The 21,887-nt window shown below is 35.6% G+C and overlaps 4 protein-coding genes and 1 non-coding gene across 5 annotated transcripts in view; 3 read left to right on the top strand and 2 right to left on the bottom strand.

Moving 5' to 3' along the window:
• The first annotated feature begins 917 nt into the window (after positions 1 to 917).
• LOC107464422 (protein mago nashi homolog) lies at positions 918 to 5,597 on the top strand. The gene is made up of 3 exons (XM_016083337.3): positions 918 to 1,199; positions 2,752 to 2,928; positions 5,392 to 5,597. Exons 1-3 carry the CDS (start codon positions 981 to 983, stop codon positions 5,449 to 5,451), a joined length of 456 nt encoding a protein of 151 aa, XP_015938823.1. The 5' UTR covers positions 918 to 980; the 3' UTR covers positions 5,452 to 5,597.
• A 1,352-nt stretch (positions 5,598 to 6,949) lies between these two features.
• LOC127741865 (U2 spliceosomal RNA) lies at positions 6,950 to 7,145 on the bottom strand. The gene has a single exon (XR_008003070.1). It is a non-coding gene; the product is annotated as a U2 spliceosomal RNA (small nuclear RNA).
• Positions 7,146 to 8,541: 1,396 nt separating this feature from the next.
• LOC107464344 (uncharacterized) lies at positions 8,542 to 9,424 on the top strand. The gene is made up of 2 exons (XM_016083276.1): positions 8,542 to 8,974; positions 9,075 to 9,424. The coding sequence occupies exons 1-2, from the start codon at positions 8,542 to 8,544 to the stop codon at positions 9,422 to 9,424; spliced, it is 783 nt and encodes a 260-aa protein (XP_015938762.1).
• Positions 9,425 to 12,281: 2,857 nt separating this feature from the next.
• On the top strand, positions 12,282 to 18,517 carry LOC107464420 (uncharacterized). Its single transcript, XM_021130981.2, has 15 exons — positions 12,282 to 12,726; positions 12,828 to 12,889; positions 13,619 to 14,548; positions 14,676 to 14,736; positions 14,827 to 14,889; positions 15,179 to 15,242; positions 15,323 to 15,416; positions 15,721 to 15,804; positions 15,893 to 15,982; positions 16,084 to 16,111; positions 16,346 to 16,861; positions 16,941 to 17,002; positions 17,181 to 17,290; positions 17,366 to 17,453; positions 18,018 to 18,517. The coding sequence occupies exons 1-15, from the start codon at positions 12,351 to 12,353 to the stop codon at positions 18,276 to 18,278; spliced, it is 2,889 nt and encodes a 962-aa protein (XP_020986640.2). The 5' UTR covers positions 12,282 to 12,350; the 3' UTR covers positions 18,279 to 18,517.
• Positions 18,518 to 18,793: 276 nt separating this feature from the next.
• LOC107464421 (uncharacterized) overlaps positions 18,794 to 21,887 on the bottom strand; it is a gene marked incomplete in the record, with an annotated part of 4,784 nt that continues 1,690 nt past the window's right edge. The window contains 4 exon segments of the mRNA XM_016083336.3: positions 18,794 to 19,511; positions 20,592 to 20,731; positions 21,241 to 21,333; positions 21,609 to 21,885. Coding sequence (XP_015938822.1) covers positions 19,070 to 19,511; positions 20,592 to 20,731; positions 21,241 to 21,333; positions 21,609 to 21,885 — 952 coding nt within the window.

Raw genomic sequence — 21,887 nt, 5'->3', positions numbered from 1 at the left:
CATATTAAAAATAATAAAATCAATGAGTAATAATTTTATTTGTTTCTAAAGTATAATAATTTTCCACTAATAATAATATATATTTTGTTATTAAATTGAAATATTTGTGTTAAAATCTTAGTTTTTTAATTTTTTAAAATAATATTAGTAGTTAAATTTGTAGACATTTATTTTCTTTATGAATTATTAGTAAAACTTTTAAATTTCTTACTCTTTTATTAAAATCAATTTGAGCAAGTACAATTTAACTTGAGCTAGTTATTCTTAAATTATTTTTTTTATTATCATAGCAAAAGAAACTATTATGAAAAATTATTTTTTTTTAAAATTTACCTAAAATTATTTTATATCTTAGTATCATATTAATTCTTAAAATTAAAGTAATATGACCATTTGTATAAAATATTTTTTAAAAATATTAAAATAAATATTAGTTTCAATTCCTCATATTTGTTTAAATAACTAAACATCATTTTAGAATTTAAAATTTTTAATCGATCTCTAATTATCAAAATAATTAATCTAACCAGCTTCTATTACTAGTCACTTTCTTACGATTCAAAAAACTCTATTCATTCTCTAACTAATCTAAATAATCATAATTCTCATGTCAAGGACTAATTTGTTGTTTATCGCTGGCCAATGGGTTGCTGCATACACAAGACGGAATTTGAAGTCCCGAGACCCGACACTTGCTTAAAAGGACTAGTGAGCTAACCACTAGATCAATCCAAGGTTCTATTTTTTTATTAATTGATATTTACTTAATTCCTATGGGCTGTGTCATTTTTTTATTAATTGGGCTTGACAATTATTGTCGGCAACCTTGGTTCAGATGGATATTGGGCTTTCAGCCCATTTAGGGATTTACATACCTCAACGTATATTTACCAAATTACCACTGCTTCTTTTGCTTTCTTTTGTCTGCGTCGTTGTGCAGAGAGAAAGCGAAACCCAAAAGAGAAGAGAAAAGCAGAGAAATGACGAGCGAGGAGGAGAACGGAGAGTTCTACCTTCGATATTACGTGGGACACAAAGGGAAGTTCGGTCACGAGTTCTTGGAGTTCGAGTTCAGGCCAGATGGCAAGCTCCGATACGCCAACAACTCCAACTACAAAAACGACACCATCATCCGCAAGGAGGTTTACCTCACCCCTGCCGTTCTCCGCGAGTGCCGTCGTATCATCTCCGACAGCGAGGTAAACGACACTAACTCACGCTCTCTTCTTCCTTTTCTTTAACTTTTAGGGTTATAATCTTCAATTTATCTATTTATTTGTTTTGTTTGAGTGAGTGAAGCGCATTTCGGTATTGCCGCCTCAGATTTTCGAAGTACAACCAAAAAATTATTTAGAATAGTAAACAAAATTGTGACAGGCTATTGTCAGATTTTGAATTTCTGAGGGTTTAGATTCTTAGAGTCAGGTTTTAAATCGATTTCTGTTGCGGTGGCCACTGCATCGATTGCTGCTGTTTTGCGCAGCGCAATCGAAGTTTAAATCCGTGGATTTTAGTAGAATTTGGGGGTTTACTTACTGTGCTTTTTTGTTTTTCAGTAAATCTCTAATGTCGTTAATAATTAAAAAACATGAGAGAGCATAGTTTCTTAGGTCCTGAAAAAAACAATTTCTATTACCATTCAGAAAATGATGGGGATAAATTAGGCTTACCGTAGAAAACATGTAATATATGTGGTTTCTTGGAATGGGAAGAGATGAACTTGTCCAATAAAGGAATGCTGATAAGATTGTTCATTTTGTGCAAAATTCGTGTCTAGCTCGTTTGGATTGTGATTGGTGAGGTGCGACTTGTTCTGTAATGAGTTTGTTACTTTCAAGTTTCAAATTCTCCTTTTGATCCGGAAAGAGATTGTGCTTTTTATTTGTTCTTTTTTATGCTTGCACTTGTTATCATCTGTGTTAGTTGTCATAATGGGTTAACTTGTTCTCGTAATGCTCTCATTCTTTTCAACTGTATGGCATCGGTGACAATGAACTGACAATGATTAGTTTCTTCATCCACCCTTGTGTTCGACATCTATGGTACAATTCGTTTAAGCATGTTGATAATGATGAGCTGAATTAAGAAAGTACTGTATATTTGTAGTGTTTGCAGTTTTGTTGATCTTATGATAGAATATAGTTTTATTTTTGCCGAATTGCCGGCACTAGAAACCTTTTAAACAGTCCTGATATGGTACTTATAGGAAGATTGCATCACATGTGGAGCAGCAGCACCCAGAATATGTTCTCACTACAAGTTTACACCCATAAACTATTCATCTTTATGAAAACTTGCAAGCTTCTTTTACTATTCATGATTTTATGTAATAGTTTAAGATTGTGCCATAGGTTAGGAAAATATCCAATTGATTTCATGTGCCCTGCACTGATTAAATGTGCTAGACATGCATCATTTGTTTTCTTTGAAAAGGATTGTAAAGAAGTTTGGGCATTATTTTTTTTGCATGTTCTTCCTCTACATGCGTACATCTAACAGACTGCTAAACTCCTTTTTTTCATTTTGAACCAAGCTGTGCTTCGATAACAATGGAAACATAGCCATGACACTCTATGCTGCAAAAACTATCATGTAGATTTTCTAATTTGATTCTGTGGTGCCTTGTTAGTTCATAACCCGTCACTTGAGCTATGCCTATTTTGAGTATTTTAACCTGTTCCTTCTCAAATGTCTTTTAGAGGGTTTTTGTTTTTGCTTTGTTCTGCTTTCTGATGAGTTGGTCTTGTTCAGATCATGAAGGAAGATGATAACAACTGGCCGGAACCTGACCGTGTTGGCAGGCAGGAGCTTGAGATTGTGATGGGAAACGAGCACATTTCCTTCACAACCTCCAAGATTGGTTCTCTGGTGGATGTTCAGAGTAGTGCAGATCCAGAAGGTCTTCGCATCTTTTACTACCTCGTTCAGGTAAGCTGATTGATAGTTGCTTTTGATGTATTTATTTTGTCAGATCCTGTCTAGTTAATTTTGTATGGTGCGTATGTCCCCTTTTCACCTTTGGTTGCTGCGAATATTTATACTGAGAAATAATCCTTGCACCAGTTGTTTGTATATATTAAAGTGCAAAACTTTCCCTCCTACGGAAAAAGTGAACATTTATTCTATTTTCATTCTTACTATATTCACTTATATACACACACACACCAACTTCTCTATAGAGATGCTTCTGGTAGAAATTTTTTAACTAACTTTCATCACTGCTTAAATGGTGTTTTGTATGCTTTTTACTTTGGTCAAATGCTATATCTGGAAGTAGATGAACTAAAAGCATATCATATTATCATTATATCAATTGTATATCACTCCTGTGCTAGATGATCCGACTTGATTTCCAGTTTTTTGCCGTTACTATTACTGAAGAAAAGATTTTAACTCTAAGCACCTTCCTGTCTTAGCTCCTTTTTGTGTTCTCTCTTCTAAAACAATAATCCTTGATGCCCAATTAGATATTTTTGGGCAACTTTTTGGCAAACAACTCATCTTGTGTCTTTATGATGCCAAAAACAGTTGCAGTAGTCTATATAGCACCATCCAAACTCTTCACAACTTCATTCCTGTCCACTTTATTCTCATTGATTTTACTTTGATGTTTCTTTCTTTTATACATGTTTAACTCAGTCATATTAAAGGAACTTTTGAGAGTTTTGCCTTCTTTCATGATCTAACTTCCTTTCTGACTTTGAAATCCGTCTCCAAGCTTTGGCCAATCTCCTATTTTCCTCTCCTATTTTCCTCTCCTCTCATTCTGTTACAATTTTTAACAGAATTAGTTAACAGCTGATTTCCTATCCAGTACTTCTCTTCCATGTTCTCTGTTGTGCACCTTCTTTATTGACATTTTACTATATGTTTCAATATTGTGAATTTCGTACCTTGAAATATATACATTTATTCAACTCAATCAACTAGATGAAGAGAATGCTTGACAGCTAGTAGAAAATTCCTTTCTTATTTCTTGTGAAATTAATATATTCATAATGCATGGAACAATAAGCATTAGTTTTTGGCATATGATGCAGAGAGAAGATCATATGATCTCATGTTTGAGTTGAAGGAAAATATGTTAAGTAACCATTTGTAGGAGAAGTGTATGTAAGAATTAACAGGAGGGAGGGGAATTGGGCTCCATATTTGGACTGCTGTAACTAATAATGCAGCCACTATTTGAAGGAAGTTAGTTATTTTTGGGCAGGAAAGGTGGTAACGAGGGGAGGTTATGGAATAAAAGATCTGAAGCAAGGTGGATCCTTGTGTTGTCGCTTGAGAAAACTTGTCGAAACTTGAGGAGCTCTAACTCTCCCACAGGAGCGTTCGCATTTGCCATAGATCCTAGAGCATTACACAGATTTTTCATGCAATTTTTCTCTTCTACTATAGGTAAATAAAGGAAATCAATAATCAAATACAACAACAACAACAACAACAACAACAAAGCCTTGTCCCACTAAGTGGGGTCGGCTACATGAATCAAACGACGCCATTGTGCTCTATCATGTATCATGTCTACAGAGAGACCATTTACATGTAGATCTCGTTTGACAAAAACGACCTAGCTTTAGCGCAATAATGTCTTTGATTCATGTCATGGGGGTTCGGCTATAATTTTATGTTGGTTGCCGAAGACCTAACACAACCCTCCTCCTTTATCCGGGCTTGGGACCGGCTATGTACCTCTAGTGTAACATAGGCGGAGTTAAATCAATAATCAAATAGACTGAGGATTTTGTTGTTCTACTGTCATGTAGGCCAAATGTCATGTAGGCCAAATGGAGCTAAATGTTGAGTTAAGGTCAAATGTAGATTTAGTTGGAAGTTACTAAGAATTATTCTGACCCTGGTGATTATATTAGAGAAGTTCGCTTGAGTGAGAAGTATAGTAACAATTGTTATCTTTTGTTCATGAATTAGAGTGTTTTTTATTGACTCGTTGTGCAATGTTTATTTCATGTCATTGGTTGAAGCATGCTTTGGGCTATTTTGTGCAATAGGTTTGTGTCTATTTAAGAGTCACACGCAGTGTTAACATTGACGTTTTTGTAGACTTCTACATTAGGAATTTTCATGAATGAGAGCTCAATGAGTAAAATTACATCTTATATATGGTGTTGAATTAGGACTCCAGACTAGTTTTGAATATGATTAGTACTTAATCAAAGCTAAATCCGAATGAGTACCTAACTTCTAAACATGACAGATAGCATGATAATGGATAGAAAAAATTAGTCAACTTGCATAAAAACTCTAGATCATAAATTAATTTACATAATCATTCATTAGTGTGTTCTCCTTGGTATGCTATTATTTAGTTTTACTTGCTGTAAACAACACCTGACTTGCGTTTATTCTGATCATATTTTCATGCATTTGCAGGATTTGAAGTGCTTTGTGTTCTCTCTTATTTCCCTTCACTTCAAGATTAAACCTATATAAGATGTTTTCAATGTTATCTGTTCAACCTCTTGGGGTAGTTGTACTTGTGTAACAACAACCAATTACAGCTTAACATGTGACAGTTATTGGAACTTTCTGATTTGAGTGGATGTACCAAAAAGTTGAGTGGATTGCTTTTTCGTGCATGAGTTATTGTTCTTTTTCTTTACCTTGGTATAATATAACGTTGTGAATTGTTTTCTTTTTTCTTTTTTAACTTAGTTTTTGATAAAAAAAATGTTAAAAGTGATCCGCCTACAAAAAATAAGTAACAAAAGATCAATGAAGTTGAGGCATAATCTTCAATTTTTTAATCTCTAAGAGAAGTCTTTTAAAACTATTATAACTTTTACTGTAGATAGGTATCACGTCTTATTATATTTTATAAAATCTGTTCTAAGTGGGAAAAAAAAATTATAATTAGGCTCTAACAAAATACTCTAGAAGTGGTGTGTACTGCCTAACGTTTCAAATTTTACTTTCTTTTCCCTTACCATTTTGTTGCTTCCAAAACTAAAATTCATAAAAAAAACACTATAACTTATGTTTGAATGCCTATTTATGACTTTGTTTATCTACCGAAAAAACAAAATTAGTGATGAAGTTAAAACTTTTACATGGAATTGTTATTTAAACTAAAAATAATCCTACAATCAACTGTTACAATAAAATATGGAAAAGGGTCCAAATAGAAAATATTACAATGAGGGTAATTTGGACTTAACCTACTTTTTTTATTGTAGAAGTTGGTTGGAGAGTTATATTTAGTTGTTTACTAACAATGCTTTAAAAAGGATTTTCTTTTTCCTTCTCTCGTTTTGGTTTATAAATTAAGAATTACGTAACGCTACATTGACGGTGTGAATGATCATCTAAAAAAATGGATGTGATTGTATGACTATGTAAAATATTTTACATACATCAAAATTAAACTCTAAAACTCATACATCAAAATTAAACTCATGACTATGTTTTACCTGCATCAAAATTAAATTCTAAATTAATTGTTTGTGAGGTTGTATATGTTCTCGTCATTGTAAGATTTGTGATGAAATTACACATCAGATACATAGTTACATACCATACACTTATATAATTGACGGATAAGTAATACATTATGTAAACCAAGTTGAATCCATTGAATAATTTTTCAGCATAAGGAAATAATTCCAGCTACATCATGTTATATAGAAAAATGAAAGTCGTTGAAGGAAATTGGAACATATGTGTAATTCATATTACTTATGTTTTAATGAACTACTACTGGAATCAACCAAATGGTAAAGTTCATGTTTCATTCCATTGGGAAGCTTCCAATGAAACTCGGGCTCAAAACTCTCTGGCTTCTGCATTACTATTTACTAGTCCAATATTGATAATAACAATCTCTTAGTATTCTTTTATTGGCTAAATTTTAATTGTCGTCCATTGCAACAACTTGCGAAACTACACAACCACCAACTGGACGAAAAACATGAGAACCTTTTGAACTGAATTTGTAGGGTGCGCCAGGCCCATGCAGTAGTGTAAGGCTTGGGCGACGCTTGACAGGCCCAGTAGCAAGCTACTGTAATGGCCCATCACCCTCAAAAAATAAATTTAATATCGTGTGGACCAATGGCCCACATATCAGATATTAAACTGATAAGAACAGATACTACACTTGATCTTAGCCAAAAGGCCGAGAAAGGTATGCTTTGAAACATCAACAATTCTTTCTTTTATGCTAACGCCTTACCCCTTTGCTGTTCGGTTTCACCGATGTGGGACATAAGGTGAGGATGTAATAAATAATAATATAAAGAAAAAGAAAACACTACCCACAAGAACAACGTAGCTCCCTGACATACAGCAATGTTGTGTTAATCGTGTTTTGTCCACTATTTCTTCCTGATTAACATTCTCTTAGTTCCCTTACGATAGAGATCCACAGATGCAGGAACTAGATTAAGTAATATCCTATGAGTCTTTTTATGCAATTCTTCAGGCTCAGCCTTGGTTCTACACTTCTACTCATCATTTCAAGTTTTCAAATTTCAACAGATTTTTGTCCTGCTAAGTAAAGTGCCTAAGTGCACTGCTTCCTTCATTAATGGCTGATATATTTCTCAATGGCATATGATATAGCCTCAAGGACATATATATGACTAGTGAACAAACTTGATTACAATGCTAACATTTGAACACTTTAAACGACAAAATTTAGTAAGTGAGAAATTTTAATATGTGATGGTGCCTTTATTTATATACAAATATTGGTAACTTTTGATTTAATGGTAGGCCTTTTAATTTTAAAACAAAATAATTGTAGTAATGAGACACATGACAATTTTTTAGAGCGATAATGCTAGATAAAAAAAAAAAACAGAATTTGTTTTATTTGTATTCATTAATTATTATTTGAATTAATAAATATTAAATAAGATCAATTTTCTAATTATTTTTTGGTATTTTTTTTTTACAAAACATTTCCACTTTTAGAGTATCTACAATCTTGAATTTTAGTTTAATTTTATTTTGCGTCTTATAAATTGATTACATTAATATTTGTGAAATTATATATTATAAATATTAATTTGAGACTAATTGTGAGATTTATCATCCAAATATTTAGTTTTATGTTCATTTAAATTTTATACAAAATGGTAAAATTTAATTGATTATCCATAAAAATAAAATAAACTCTCTAAAATAAGACTAATCTCATTTTATCAATTATTTTTAGGGGTAATTTACCCAAATAGATAAAGTTGCTGAAACCTTTACCCAAATATACAAAAGAGAAACATGTTACGTGCATGTGCATTTTAGCTTTCTATGTAATCCGTGGCAAACAACCACGGTTTCTCATTTCTACATAAACCGTGGCTGGCACCAATGGATTATGAATGGTGAGATTTTGTGTGTAAACTGTGGCAGGCCACCACGGTTTACTAAGGCTGCGAGGTGATGATAAAACGTTGTGGGCTACAATGGTTTATGAAGGAAAAATTATGGCCATAAAACATTATAGGTTGCCGTGGTTTAGGAAGACCGAAACTCTATATATATGTGGGTGATATTCAAGCTGCATAAGAGATCATTTTTACAATGTCAAGTGAGGAGGAGAGTGTTCTTGCCTTAGTGCATTGCTCTGGAAAAATTAAAAAAAGTAAAAGTTATGGGGTGAAGTTCACTGACAGAGAACCACTGAGTGTCTTTATCAGTTCGTCAAGCACTTTGTCAGATTTAAAGAACAGCATCTTACAGAAGCTTGGCGTGTTTGGTAGCAAGTGGGTGAAGAAGCTATTCTACAAGATTCCTATCGCAGTTGTCTCGACCGATGTTAAGTATGATACTTTTGTGCTAGCGGCTGATGAAGATATTAGGGTTCTGTTCCATTATGTTAGGAGTTTTCCAGAGATCCGTATTCACGAGTTGTTCGCGAAGTTGGAGGTCGGTGTCGATAGTTCTGGGGCATCAACTCCAGTTCATAGTCGACTGCCGCGGGAGGTGCGTCTAGTTCGATGCTTGCGGTCAGACCGTATCTTTCGCCGGTAGGATCCCCTACATTCGCGGCTGATTTAGACCGAATGGAGGTTGTTAGTTCTGCACAGTTGGATAATGCAAGAGTCTTTGAGCAGGCTTACGTGTGGGCACCGGTGATGGCCAGTTACCTTATATGCAAGGATTTGGTGAACCTGATCGAGTAGAAAATGCATTGTGTGACTATGACTCTGACCAGGAGCCTGTTGATATCATCGGGGACAACGACGATGACACAGGTGCCAATCCACATGCGCAGCATGGGCCTTTAAGTTCTGCTTCTCAGCAGTACCCTCCACACTTCTCCACACTAAACTTGGAGGCTCTGGGTCAACAGGAGGACGGTGGTAACACAGTCGGGGGCTCTACTACAGAATTTCAGATTGGGCAATCTTTCCAGAATAAAGATGAGGCTGTGCTGAGTGTGAAGGACTATAGCATCCGATGAGGTGTTGAGTACAGAGTCATCGAATCAGATCATCTGAAGTATCATGAAAAATGCAAGCAATATCGACCCATATGATTGAATGAAGCTGATTCTCCCAATGCTGATGCCACTCCTGATAATATGTGGAGAACCATCGGTCTCCACCCCTGCCATCCTTCGCATGTAGCCAATCTATGTTCAGAGCTGGCTGAGCGAGATGCTGAACACCGCCGAACTGCGGGAGAACCTTATCGACCTGATGCCACTCAATCTCAGCAAAATATATCAGGCTAGTGATGGCCGTCCATAGCCTACGGTGCTCGTCAACTAGTATCTCTAGATGAATAACAGCAGCAATCTCGGCAGAAGAATAAGGCTCCCACACAAACTGTAATGAAACAGTAAGGGTTTCGTCAGACCATGACACTTAACATAAACCAGTGCAACTAGGAGCAATAACTAAATGACTCACATCGTGGACACGCAATCGATCCAACGATAGGCGTGCAGACACTAATCTTTGATTCCCTGCATCGTTCCTCAACAGATACGTAGCCCACCTACAATTTTCATTCAGATGATGTCATATCAAATAAGAACACATGATGTTGAACAATTTATGAACCAAAAATAATAAACCGTACCTGGAAGCAAGAGGAAACCCGAGTCCATCAAACCCACTGGGCCTTAAAGTGGAAAACCTCCAGAAAATCCAAGACTGTAGAAGCTGTAGTGGCCCAGCCAAGTTAACAACGTTTCTGTTTGTCCCACGACAAAGACATCTATACAACCAGGCCAGTGCAGCCGAGCCCCAGCTATATCTGCCCAGGTCGTCCAACGATGCCAAATAAGGCAACCAGCGAAGGTGGACCTGGTTTGTATTCTTGTTCGCAAGCAGCTGAGAGGACAACAGCATCAGAATATAAGCACGAGCGTATATACGCACGGTTTCATAACTAGCATCTGCTGGGAGAACCCGGAACCTCTCATGGAATCATGTGTAGCACACTGTCATCTGCTTTACTTTATTCTGTGGAGGTAACTCCCCAAACAACTCACGGAATCACACCCATGCTGGTCTACCGTGCTCCATCAAATTCTCAAACTCAGTCAGGCACTCACTAACGGGCTCACCATCGATCGGCAAATCCAGCTGATATGCCACATCTTGCAAAGTAATAGTGCACTCACCAAAGGGCATATGGAAGGTGTGGGTCTCAGGATGCCACCGCTCAATAAATGCGCTAAGGGGAGGTTCATCAACCCAGAACCACTGACTGTTCAGCCTAGCCAAATGATACAAGCCCGCGGTCTCCAGATAGGGTATAATCCGGTCGTGTAAGGGCATATTCTGTTGTCTCCTAACTCCGGTAATAACCCTAGTAGGCTACAAAATGTGAGTAACAAAATCCCTCAAACATATGACCATTGCTAATAACATCAAACATAATTTATAAAAAATTAATAGAAGCCTCACATTAGTTTTGTTGATTCCCTAATTATAGCAATAACAATTACGAACCAAAATGGAATAATAACAACACCAACAGAAAGAACTCTACTAACAATAACCGTAATTATAATACTAAGCGCTCCCAATACTAGCAAAAAATAAGAGTAACAATAATAACTACCATTGTCATAAAAGTAACAACAATAATAATAGTAACAATGAAACTACTAATACTATGCACTCATAATAACAATAAAAATAAAATCTAAAAAAATAATTTTACTAACAATAACCATAATAATATCAATATTTATATAAATAATAATAATAAGAATAATAATAATAATAATAATAATAACTAACCGCTTTGTCGATGTATCCAGCCACGTGAGCGACGTCATTTAGTCGGTACAAACGATCCTCATCCTCCATACTCCACCACTCAAACCTCTTTAAAACCTTAAAAGCTTTCCCCAAATTCTCTAAAACCAAGAATCCTCAAAATTTTGTTTGTGACACAAATGATCTGTGAGGAGTTTCAGCGGATTATGTATTTATAGCCCTTAACACGTAAACCGTGGGAAACTGCAACATTTTATGTTAATTGCACCCTCTTCATAAACTGTGGTAGCCAGCCACGGTTTATGCCTTGCTTTCTCCTTTTGTAATCCGTTGGAACCTGTCACGGTTTACACACAAAATCCCATCATTCATAATCCGTTGGTAGCAGCAACGGTTTATGTTGAAATGAAAAACTGTGGTTGCTTGTCACGGATTACATAGAAAGTTGAAAATGCACATGCAGATAACTTGTTTCTGTTTTGTGTATTTGGATAAAGGTTTCATCAACTTTATTTATTTGGGTAAATTACCCTGTTTTTAGTACAAAGTGATTATTTAATATTTAATTAAGAAAAAAGATAAAGACCCAACTATAATAAGCCAACTCAAATCAATTTTTTTATTTTTAATTTTTGGAATTCTAAAAATTAGGATAATGGTTTTTTTTAACAAACTTATTTTTCAATTAATTCAAAATTCAAAATTATCCACAAAAATAAAATAGTCTTTTTAAAATGAGACCTCATTTTTTTTATCAATAATTTATAGTAGAAAATAAAATTTGAAAGCATTTCACTTCATATACAATTATACAAATCAAATTTAAAATTTTAAAAATACTCCATTAAAATTGTTCTTAGTTACACATATCATAAAATTATATATATCGTTAAAAAATAAAAACTTTTGAGCGAGGCAATTTAGTTGACTAGTGATTAATAAACAAAAAGAAAAAGGCAATTATTCAGCGTGAAAATTGTTAATAGCGGGAAAATCCCTCCGTTTTCACCCAAAAACTCAAAACCCCTCCAAAAAAAACTCGTCTATTCTCTTCTTCATTTTCATTTTCATTTCCCGCGCCTCTCTCTTTCTCTCTCTCTCGTCTTCACCTCGCAGACGCTACACGAAACAGATCCGAATCAACAATCCACCATGCTCACATCAGAACCCGATCCCATTCTCACCGAGAAATCATGGCATCTCTTTTCCCTTCTTCTTCAAATCGGCCACCCCGTCCACCCTCAACTTCTCGCCTCCTACTGCAAGCTCTTCCCCACGTGCCCCGACTTCGTCAGGCACGTGACTTCACTCCCTCGCTCCCCGATCTTACTCAATGCTAATGGACTCGTTACTCCTTCTGCCGACGCCGTTAGCGCCATTGGAAGGTTCGTAACTGTTTCCATTGACCGCCGTTTTCTGTTTCGGAACATTCCAGAATGTTCCGGCTGGTCCAAGAAACGGAAGGTGGCTACTGATGTGGTTAAGTTTCCTGCTGCTAAGAGGAGGTTGTTTTTCACTTCTGCCGGAGGTATGAGATTTTTTATTTAATTGTTATAATTATTTGGAATTAGTGTTGTTTCAATTTGTTCTGATGTGTGTGTTGATGACTGCTTTTGATTTTGATGGTAGTGGTTGAAAGAGATCAGAGGAGATTAACAGTTGGCGATGGGGTTCTAGAAGTATCTTTGGAGGTATTCGCTTTTTTGCTTTGTGGATTTTTAGTTTATTGTTTGAAATTGTTGGTTTTCGGAATTAATTTTGATGTATGTAAAAACTTTTGTAATTTAATTATGTGTTTTAATTATGTACGCAAGTTCTTGACTTTATCAACAACTAGGTTCAAAATCACACACATAATGGCATATGATTTGGTTTGGTGGTAATATATTATAAATTCATAAGGAGTTTGTAGATTTTGTTAAGGGTTGTAGCTTGTTGCTTCTGAAAGATATGAGAAGAGAATAATGATAGTCAGAAATGATAAAATAAAACTGAGCAAAAGCTAGGATAGCTTCACTATTAGATTCATTGTTTGGTCTTGAGATTTTTCTGTTTTCGATACTAATTAGTTATTAAAAAAAAAAGATTTCATTAATTGAATCTCGAGTTTATTAGCCTTTGGTTTGTTATTGTTCTATTGCAACTTTAGTATAATAAAAAATCTATACATATGTACTTGATGGTATAGTACTATAGTTAGTTGATTGCCAAGTTTAGCTCTGATCTCACTTTATTTGCAATATTATTTTTTTAAAATTTTGATGTTAGATAGAAAGGGAAAGAAAAAAAAGGAATACAACAGCCATGAGATTGAAGTAATTATTATATGAGCATTAGATCTGTAAGATCTTTTATTTATCTATCATTGTATTCTATGCTGAATATAGTGACAAGCTTTGGGAGTTTACTTTTACATGCAGAGTTATGCGCATGATGCAAAGATTATGACGAGAAACAACTTCCCTGCACTGAAATTTGAATCAGCAAATATGGATATTGAGAGTGCTATTATCCCTTTGCGCATCATTGAAAATGGGGAGTGTTTTGATTGTCAAGCACCAAATTTTTTCGTGACTGGTAATGATACCAGCACAATCACATTCCGGGCAGAGGTTTCTGGTCCTGTAACTAAAGCTGGTGATAGCTTGTTTATAAATGGAAGTGAGTTAACTTGTAAGAAGGAAACAGGTAGAGATTCATTCATGCAATCTAATATCTCTGTCAACCATGTTAAGTCAACTGGTTTCCAAGATACCTTACTTTGCAATGAGACCCTTGTTGACATTGAATTGGGAAAGAAAATGGACTACTTTGATGCACCAGGGAGTGAATTGGCTGAGCAAAATAATATTGGTACTGCAGATGATATTCGTAAAACCAATACAAGCAAAGATCCAATAAGTGAATCGAAGAATGAAGATGAAGGCTTGCAAGTGGAAATTGATCCAAAGAAAGGGGTGATTGGTTTTGGCATGGAGAAAGAAAAGGAAGATGTATTTGAGATGGGCCATATTGCACTTGTTGCAGAAGAACTAAAAAATGGTGTGGAACCAGAAAACCATGTATCTTTGTTAAATTTGGACAACAAAGAGTGTACAGTGAGAAACATGGGGACTTCAACTCCAAAGCAGCTTCTAAAATCTCCTTCCATATCAAAGGAAGGACAGAGGAATGATTTGCAACCAAAGTTACAAGTCCTCACAGAGTCACTAGCCTGTAACATATCTAATAAAACTCCAGAAGATGTTGATCAATGTAGAAATGATCAGACTCAGAAATGTCTTCAGAAGTACAAGCGAAAGCAAAACCGCAAGGAGAACCTAGTAGAAACTATCTCCATTACTCCTAAGGTATATCTTGTCCTTTTATAGTTACATGCTTGTTTTAGGATATGCTCTTTTAGTATTTTTGATTAGTTGCTTAAGATGTATAGTATATATGTTGGCATGACCCATTGTGGTTATCTTGCTAAATCAGGTGGAGAAAAAAGCACATCCATCTTTTGAAGCCTTTACAATAGAGGAAGAAGAAGGTTCAGGTACCAGTCATCAGCCTCTCCTGCATTTATTTACTGATGATTCAAACCCATATCAGAATTGCATTGAAATTTCTTCTTTTTCCCATCCAGGTGGTTATGGCACTGTTTACCGCGCCCGCAGAAAGACTGATGGAAAAAAACTTGCAATAAAATGTAAATAGCACGTGTTCCACGCTAATTATGTGATGTGCAATGTGCATCTGTAATTATGATTGTTCTTTTAGAAAAATGATAAAGGAAAAGTTGTCTGTTTCTTGCATAATAGTAGCTGAAAGTGTGGCTATTTTTTTTTTCATGAAATCTAGTTCATACATATTCCATTCAATTTCCAATTTTTAGTGGAAAATGGAAAGTATTGTTTCAATGCAATCATTTTTGTTATTACTATGCACTGCATAATGGTTCTTAAGAAATTGATGCTATAATGCATGTGGTTTTACAGGTCCACATGATAATGCTCATAAAAACCATATAAATAATGAGAGAATTATGCTTGAGCGTTTTGGGTAAGTATACGACATGATACTGTGTTATATTTAAGCTGCAATCCAAGCTGCTTTTTTCATTTTCTATTTTCATCATGCAGGGGTAAAAGCTTCATAATAAAGTTTGAAGGTTCTTTCAAAAGTGGCAGCAGTGACTGCTTTGTTTTGGAACATGTTGAGCATGACAGACCCGAGGTTAGTTGAACGTCTCATATCTTTTAAACATTCATATTAAATGAGTTTAACTCAGGACATGAATTTTCTGGTAAACCTTCTCAATTTTAAGTTGGTTAGCTCATGAGAAGACTCCTAACCTTCTTTGGACTTCAATTTTAGCAAAGCTAGTTTTTCCCTTCTTATCTTTGGTTTGGAAACATGCTGCAGATGAATTATATTTTATTGATTTCAAATTGATTTGATTATGACTTATTAGAATATTCCTAGTAACTTTAGGATTTGTGTTTGATGGATTTAACTAAGTTTCCCTTCTCATATGTAGGTTTTGAAAAGAGAAATTGATATAGTTCAGCTTCAGTGGTATGCATATTGCTTGTTCAGAGCCCTTGCCTGCTTACACAAGGAGGTGACTTCTTCCCCTTTTAATTTCAGAGTCTCATATGGATGAAGGATAGTATATGAAATTATTCTTAAATTTAAAATTCTAAATGTAGGGAGTTGTTCATCGAGATGTTAAACCTGGAAACTTCCTCTTTTCTCGAAAGCTAAGCAAGGGCTACCTCATTGATTTCAACCTTGCCATGGTGAGGTTACCTCTCTTGCTACTCTGTTTCTTATATGCGATTTGGGTGCAATCATTTTCTAAATATAATCTGATTATTTTTTGTTCGTTTTTTTTTTTCAGGATTTAAAGCAGAAGTACAACAGTGGAAGTAAGCTTGCCATTCACTTAACTCTTATTCTTTAGACAAATGGGAGAACTGACTGAATCCATGACTGTTTTAAAATCGATTTTAAGTTGTCCTAACACAATTAGATTCCAGTTTGGCTGCTTGGTGATATGTATAAATATGCTAAGCATGTTCCCCCTAAAGCATATTTGTTTGCTTCAGTTATTTCTTGGTTACTTTTGCTAATTTTAACGACCAATTATGACATATGATCAGGTAAATCAAAACTAGGCCTCGATACATCAAACAATGTGCCTGTACCATCTGGCTCCCGCCCATTGGCCCATGAAAAGAACAATGGAGGAAGGAAGTCCATGACATTCAACAAAAGGGAATTGGCAGATTATAAGAAAAATTCTGAACTTATTAATAGGCATGCAAAGCAGAAAGCTTATGCTGGTTCTCCGAAAAACTGTGTTGGTAAGACTGGTGGAAATTTACTTAGAGCACAAGGAACAGAGGGCTCGGGTATAACCTCGGCAAAAGATGTTACAAGCACTCGGACTGCTTCTGCAGAAAGGCTCAGGGAGCCCCTGCCTACCCAAGGAAGAAAAGGGCTTATCAGTTTTCTGCATAATTCTGTGCAATCTGCAAGCAATAGCTCCATTAAAGGTCCGTCTTCCCAAAGGAAAAGAGTAACTGCCCCTTCAGGCAAGGTAGATGGCAAGATGGTTTATCTTACACCAATGCCTTTACATTCATCTGTTGCCGCTGGGTTATTGAGAAGCAAAGGTGTGATTCTTATATCAACTTCTGAGAAATGGTATTACTGCCTTTTATTTACCAACTAATTATTTCCCTCAATTTCCAGGAGATGGAAAACTCAAAAGAGAAGGTTCATGTGTCGGTACTAAGGGATTCCGTGCTCCCGAGGTAAGGTCTTGCTGTCAATTCTGTTTCTATTCAGTATTCACTTATATCTCTCTCACTGATAGACTTAAAAAGGATATGGAAAGCCCCCTTAAAGAAGTTAATTTTTAAATGCAATTTTAGTGTTCTTTAAGTAATGGCGGTTTTGTCTCGGTATTTCTAATTCAAGATGTTTCTGCAGGTTTTGCTTAAGTCTCAGTTTCAGGGACCAAAGGTTGATATTTGGTCAGCTGGAGTTACTTTGCTTTACATGGTGATTGGGAAGACTCCTTTCACTGGCGATCCAGAACAGTAAATATCAGCTGCAAAATTCATTTGGATGTTTGATCTGTCTTTATCTCTCTGCTGATCAAATTGTTGTTGCAGGAATATAAAAGACATTGTTAAATTACGGGGCAGTGAAGAGCTTTGGGAAGTTGCAAAGCTACATGACCGTGAAATATCTTTTCCAATGGTAATTCTTATTTGAAAAATTCTGCGTATAAGCTGCAAAGAATCCGTACAGAAATTAAAATTTTCAATTTCTTTTCTAATTAGTATAAGGAATAATTATCAATGAAATACTTTCTCTCTAGAATTCAAGCACTAGTTCATATTACCATTAAAAAAAATAAAGGCAGTACCTAGGGTCGACTATATGGATCTGAAGACGTCATTATGCAGTATCTATGGATTGGGATACAAGAAAGTCTTACGTCGGCTGTTGTAGGCCTAACACAATTCTATGTAGATCCAAAGATTGCGTCGCAGACATGCATAGGGATGATTTAATTGTATTGGCTTTTGGTTTTTGGATAATGTTTAGAGATGTCGGCTGGCTGCTTAATTTGTATCTTTTTTTTCCCCTAAAATCATGATTTTTTGCCGTGGCTGTCTTTATAGCTCTAGTCACTTACAAAGTGTAACAAACACATCTCTTAATTTTCAAAGAAACAAAAGAAAAGATGAATACAATATGTATAGTTAATATTTGTCTACTGTCTATAAGTAATCTTTGTTAATGTTTATTGGATTTCAGGAGTTACTAGATGAGCGGTACTTGCAAGCATGGGACATAGAAAAGTGGTGCAAGGTCAACACCAGGAGACCCGAGTTAGAAATACCCAAATCATTGTTTGATCTAATAGATAAGTGTCTGACAGTGAATCCAAGAAATAGGATCGGTGTTGAAGAAGCTCTAAGGCATGAGTTCTTTGCCTCATGCAATGAGACTATGAGAAAGGGAAGGATGATAAGAAGAGGTATCAGCTCAGATACTGCAGCTTCAAGCTCATTATGAGATCAGTTTCATAAAACTCTGAGTATTCTTTTTGGTAGCAACCAGTGTTATAATTAGTTGTTACAGTATTTCTTTGACCTCTTTTCTTCTTTCTGTATACCTTAGAATGTATATATGACTAACTAAGGGACAATTGAGTTCATGTTAACTTGAGGGGAAGATAAATGTAAGAATCTAGTGTATCCACATTTTTTGTTGTAATTTTCTTATTTTATGTAAAATTCTTTCTAAAACCTTTTTACAATAGATACCGTCTTACTGAAACAATGTTTCTCTTTAGCATTGGTTCAAACTTGCTATAATTTTTCAAGCAAGCTCTATATATTCTTTTTTTCAATTTACACCGAGACGCATCATTTTTTTTAATTCAACAATTGTGTTATTGTAATTTCATGGAAAAAGAATTATCAAATAACCTTATCAGTTGGATGATTGAATGGAAAAAAGAAAGAAATCAAGAAAAATTTTGAGTTATTTGAAGAATATTTAGTTCTACTAATTTTTTAAAAAGTCAGTAAAATTTAAATTGTTTATTTTATTACCCATTATTAGTTCTATTAACTACTATTACATGACTAACTGAAAGATGATACATGCATGCTATTTTGAACATTATTACAAGTGATTTTGGTATAGCTTCAGATGTTAGTGTTTCTCATACTAGCCAATTTACAAAGCCTCTAATCCTTGGTTAAAACCTGTTCCTAGTCCCGGCTAGATACTGCTATGTTCGCACGGTGGTCCAAGGCGAAGCAGTGGTATCCTTCTGTTCATTACGAATGAGGCGCGACTTACTCATGGCGTGGTGGATTAGTCCATCTTCTTTTTACCTCCGATTTCCATCTCACCTCTTTGAGTTTTCCATCCAGGCCATAGTCTCTTTCCATCACAAGGTTGATTCCTTCATCGGAGTACCAACCAACTCCGATGCAAAGAATCCCGTCCTTGTCAATGTCGACGTAGCAAGTTACACCCCCAGGAAGCCATAGCATGGTAACATCTTGCATGTCAATCTGCTCCTCCTCGCCAAAGTAGTTGCTCTCGGGGAGGCTCCGCTTCTTTAAGGTTTCGGTACAAAGGTACACATATGGGGCGCCGTTTCTCTCTTCAACCTCAGTTTCCTCGCCGTACACTGGAGTGGCACTAACCTCAAACACTTTCCATGACCCCATAAGCTCCGATGGCTTGGTTCGCTTTCTTTGAGAAAACGGCTCCACATCAAACTCCATATCACTGTTTCAAACAGCAACATGCATAAATTATTTTCTTGAACAGCAACTTGACATTAAAAACATGCATCCGATGGAGATCCATGCCAAGTTGCATTTCTTATCTTTTTTACTATAGGGAGCTAATAAGTGCTCTTACCTCTTAGAATACTAGCTAACGTTTTCATTGTTGGTAAATTTTTTAAGAGTAAAACCCCCCTTTTTGGCCCCTATTATTTTTCAATTTAGACAACGCGCACCTTAACAATTGGAAAATGACAATCCGTCCCTTATCATTCCTTTCCATTAGATGCACGAGCCCTTCCGTGAGAATTTTCGGCAAAGGATGACGGAAAATGCTTATGTGTGACGTAACTTGTATGACTTGGTCTTCCTCAGTCCTACGTGAATGATAATAATTTAATTGAGACTGTTTAGCTCCTACATAATCATCAAAACGATGTCCCAATCAAATGGTTATCATCACTCTGCAATGTCGTTTTGATGACTGTATAGGTGATAAACAGTCCCGATCAAATGGTTATCATCCTATAGGAAAGGTGAAGGCCAAATTATACAAGCTAACGTCTCACACGTAAGCATTTTTTGCTATTTTTTGCCAGAGATTCTTATAGAAGGGTCATGCCTCTGACGAAAAGGAAAGATACGGGGCGGATTGTCATTTTTCAATCGTCAAAGTGCAGGTTGTCTAAATCGAGAAAGGACAGGAGTCAGAAAGGGGTTTCACTCATTTTTTAAACATCCAATACAATAAATGCATGGGAAACCAAAAATATTTATTCTTCTAGGACTGAAAAGACAAATTACACTCAAAAGATCATATCGGGAACAAAAATGCCCACGAAAGAACTAAAATTTTTACCGACATACTCAAGACTAGCACTGTTAGATACGTCCACTCAAATGTTGAACTTTAGTTACTTACGCTTGGGTGGATGTGTCCAACAAAGCAACTCTTTCGGGTATATTACGGACAAGGGTATTTTTTTCCCCAAAGTGATCTATATTTTGATAGTAATTTAGTTCATTCGAGAAGCAATGCTTCATAATCACAAATGTAATTAAAGCAAGAAAAAAAATATACCTGTGGTGTTTGATAGAAGCAGGACTGACCCATTCCTCTTCATACACAGCAACTCTCATTATCTGTATGTCCGAACCGCCATTGTTGAATTCTATAGTATGGACGATACGGATCCTTTTATGGCAGCCTTTAACCAAGCACTGAAAAAGAACATAAATGAAAATATCTAACTCTAACTGGTAAAATATTAACTGATCATATATCGACTTCTTTTCATAAAATCCATGATCAAAGGAACACTGGTTTAATAGTTTTAGGTTTTTATCACTAACTTGAGCCATATGTTATGCATTGACAGTGTAAAGTGTGTTACACAGTCGTGCAATCACATTCGTTCTTTTGGATAACCATTCACGTGATCAACGTGAAAGATAGTTATTTTTTACTGATGTGGCATTACATAATTGGATGCACATGTAAAATTACTTTACACTAATAGTGCATCAAAATTAAATTCTATTATATATAAGAACCTTACATTTAAAACAAGCAGTGCTGAATATCAAACTCACAAGTTATCACAACTGCAGCAATAACATTAAGATGCACTTTGTAAACTCGAACAAAAACCATAAATGGATGATCCATATATGAACACCAGAAGACGTTATATAAATATGACATTCACCAATGTGCATGCCAAGCTTACTTGTTCAAACTTGAAAGTCGGTGTCAGATAGTACTTTGTCGCATCATCTTCGCCCACTGGGATATCTACAGGTCCCCTAGAATAAGATCCATCCTGCAATTTTCAAATCACAATTAGTAGTGAGTAGTAGTGTGTGCAAATAGGGGGTTGTTACTTGTTAACCTTCTCCGTGTCTTTTTGGCGAAATAGAAAGATAGCAGCAGCAACCACAAGGGCAGAGGGGGTTTGACAGAAATACTCCCTGTTATTTACTACATAACTTACTTTTACGGGTCATCCTTATGACGATGAACACTTGCAACAAATTATCGCATCTCTGCCAGTAAACCTTAAAAGTAATCATCAGATACTAAAGGGAGAAATCTTACTTCAAAGTAAACAAGGCCAGGTTCAGAGCCCATGACATCTTCTTCCATCACATCACTTCGTTCAAAGTCAAAGGACTCAAATGCAGGCAAAATATGATTTTTGGAATTTCCACCAACACTATGCTTCCTAATTGTTTGCACGTTACCAGCATCCAATCCTTCTTTAGCTTCAGTACTGCCTTCAAGTTGCTGTGGTATTTCACCGTAAGGATTCAAAGTCACCCAATTAACCTTTCTCTGGATTTGAGATGTATGTTCGCCAGAAGGAGATGGCATAAC

The sequence above is a fragment of the Arachis duranensis genome, chromosome 9 (assembly GCF_000817695.3).
Source record: "Arachis duranensis cultivar V14167 chromosome 9, aradu.V14167.gnm2.J7QH, whole genome shotgun sequence".
Taxonomy (NCBI): domain Eukaryota; kingdom Viridiplantae; phylum Streptophyta; class Magnoliopsida; order Fabales; family Fabaceae; genus Arachis; species Arachis duranensis.
The sequence above is the reverse complement of the archived record's forward strand: the minus strand, read 5'-3'. Positions and strand labels throughout refer to the sequence as shown.

Bases quoted from the DNA above. Each gene is read 5' to 3' on its own strand.
- LOC107464422 (XM_016083337.3), top strand. From the start codon at position 981: ATGACGAGCGAGGAGGAGAACGGAGAGTTCTACCTTCGATATTACGTG. The intron at 1,200-2,751 runs GTAAACGACACT...GGTCTTGTTCAG, and splicing joins GTATCATCTCCGACAGCGAG to ATCATGAAGGAAGATGATAA. The intron at 2,929-5,391 runs GTAAGCTGATTG...ATGCATTTGCAG, and splicing joins TCTTTTACTACCTCGTTCAG to GATTTGAAGTGCTTTGTGTT.
- LOC107464344 (XM_016083276.1), top strand. From the start codon at position 8,542: ATGTCAAGTGAGGAGGAGAGTGTTCTTGCCTTAGTGCATTGCTCTGGA. The intron at 8,975-9,074 runs GTATCTTTCGCC...GTCTTTGAGCAG, and splicing joins TCGATGCTTGCGGTCAGACC to GCTTACGTGTGGGCACCGGT.
- LOC107464420 (XM_021130981.2), top strand. From the start codon at position 12,351: ATGCTCACATCAGAACCCGATCCCATTCTCACCGAGAAATCATGGCAT. The intron at 15,243-15,322 runs GTAAGTATACGA...TTCATCATGCAG, and splicing joins ATTATGCTTGAGCGTTTTGG to GGGTAAAAGCTTCATAATAA. The intron at 17,291-17,365 runs GTAAATATCAGC...TTGTTGTTGCAG, and splicing joins TTCACTGGCGATCCAGAACA to GAATATAAAAGACATTGTTA.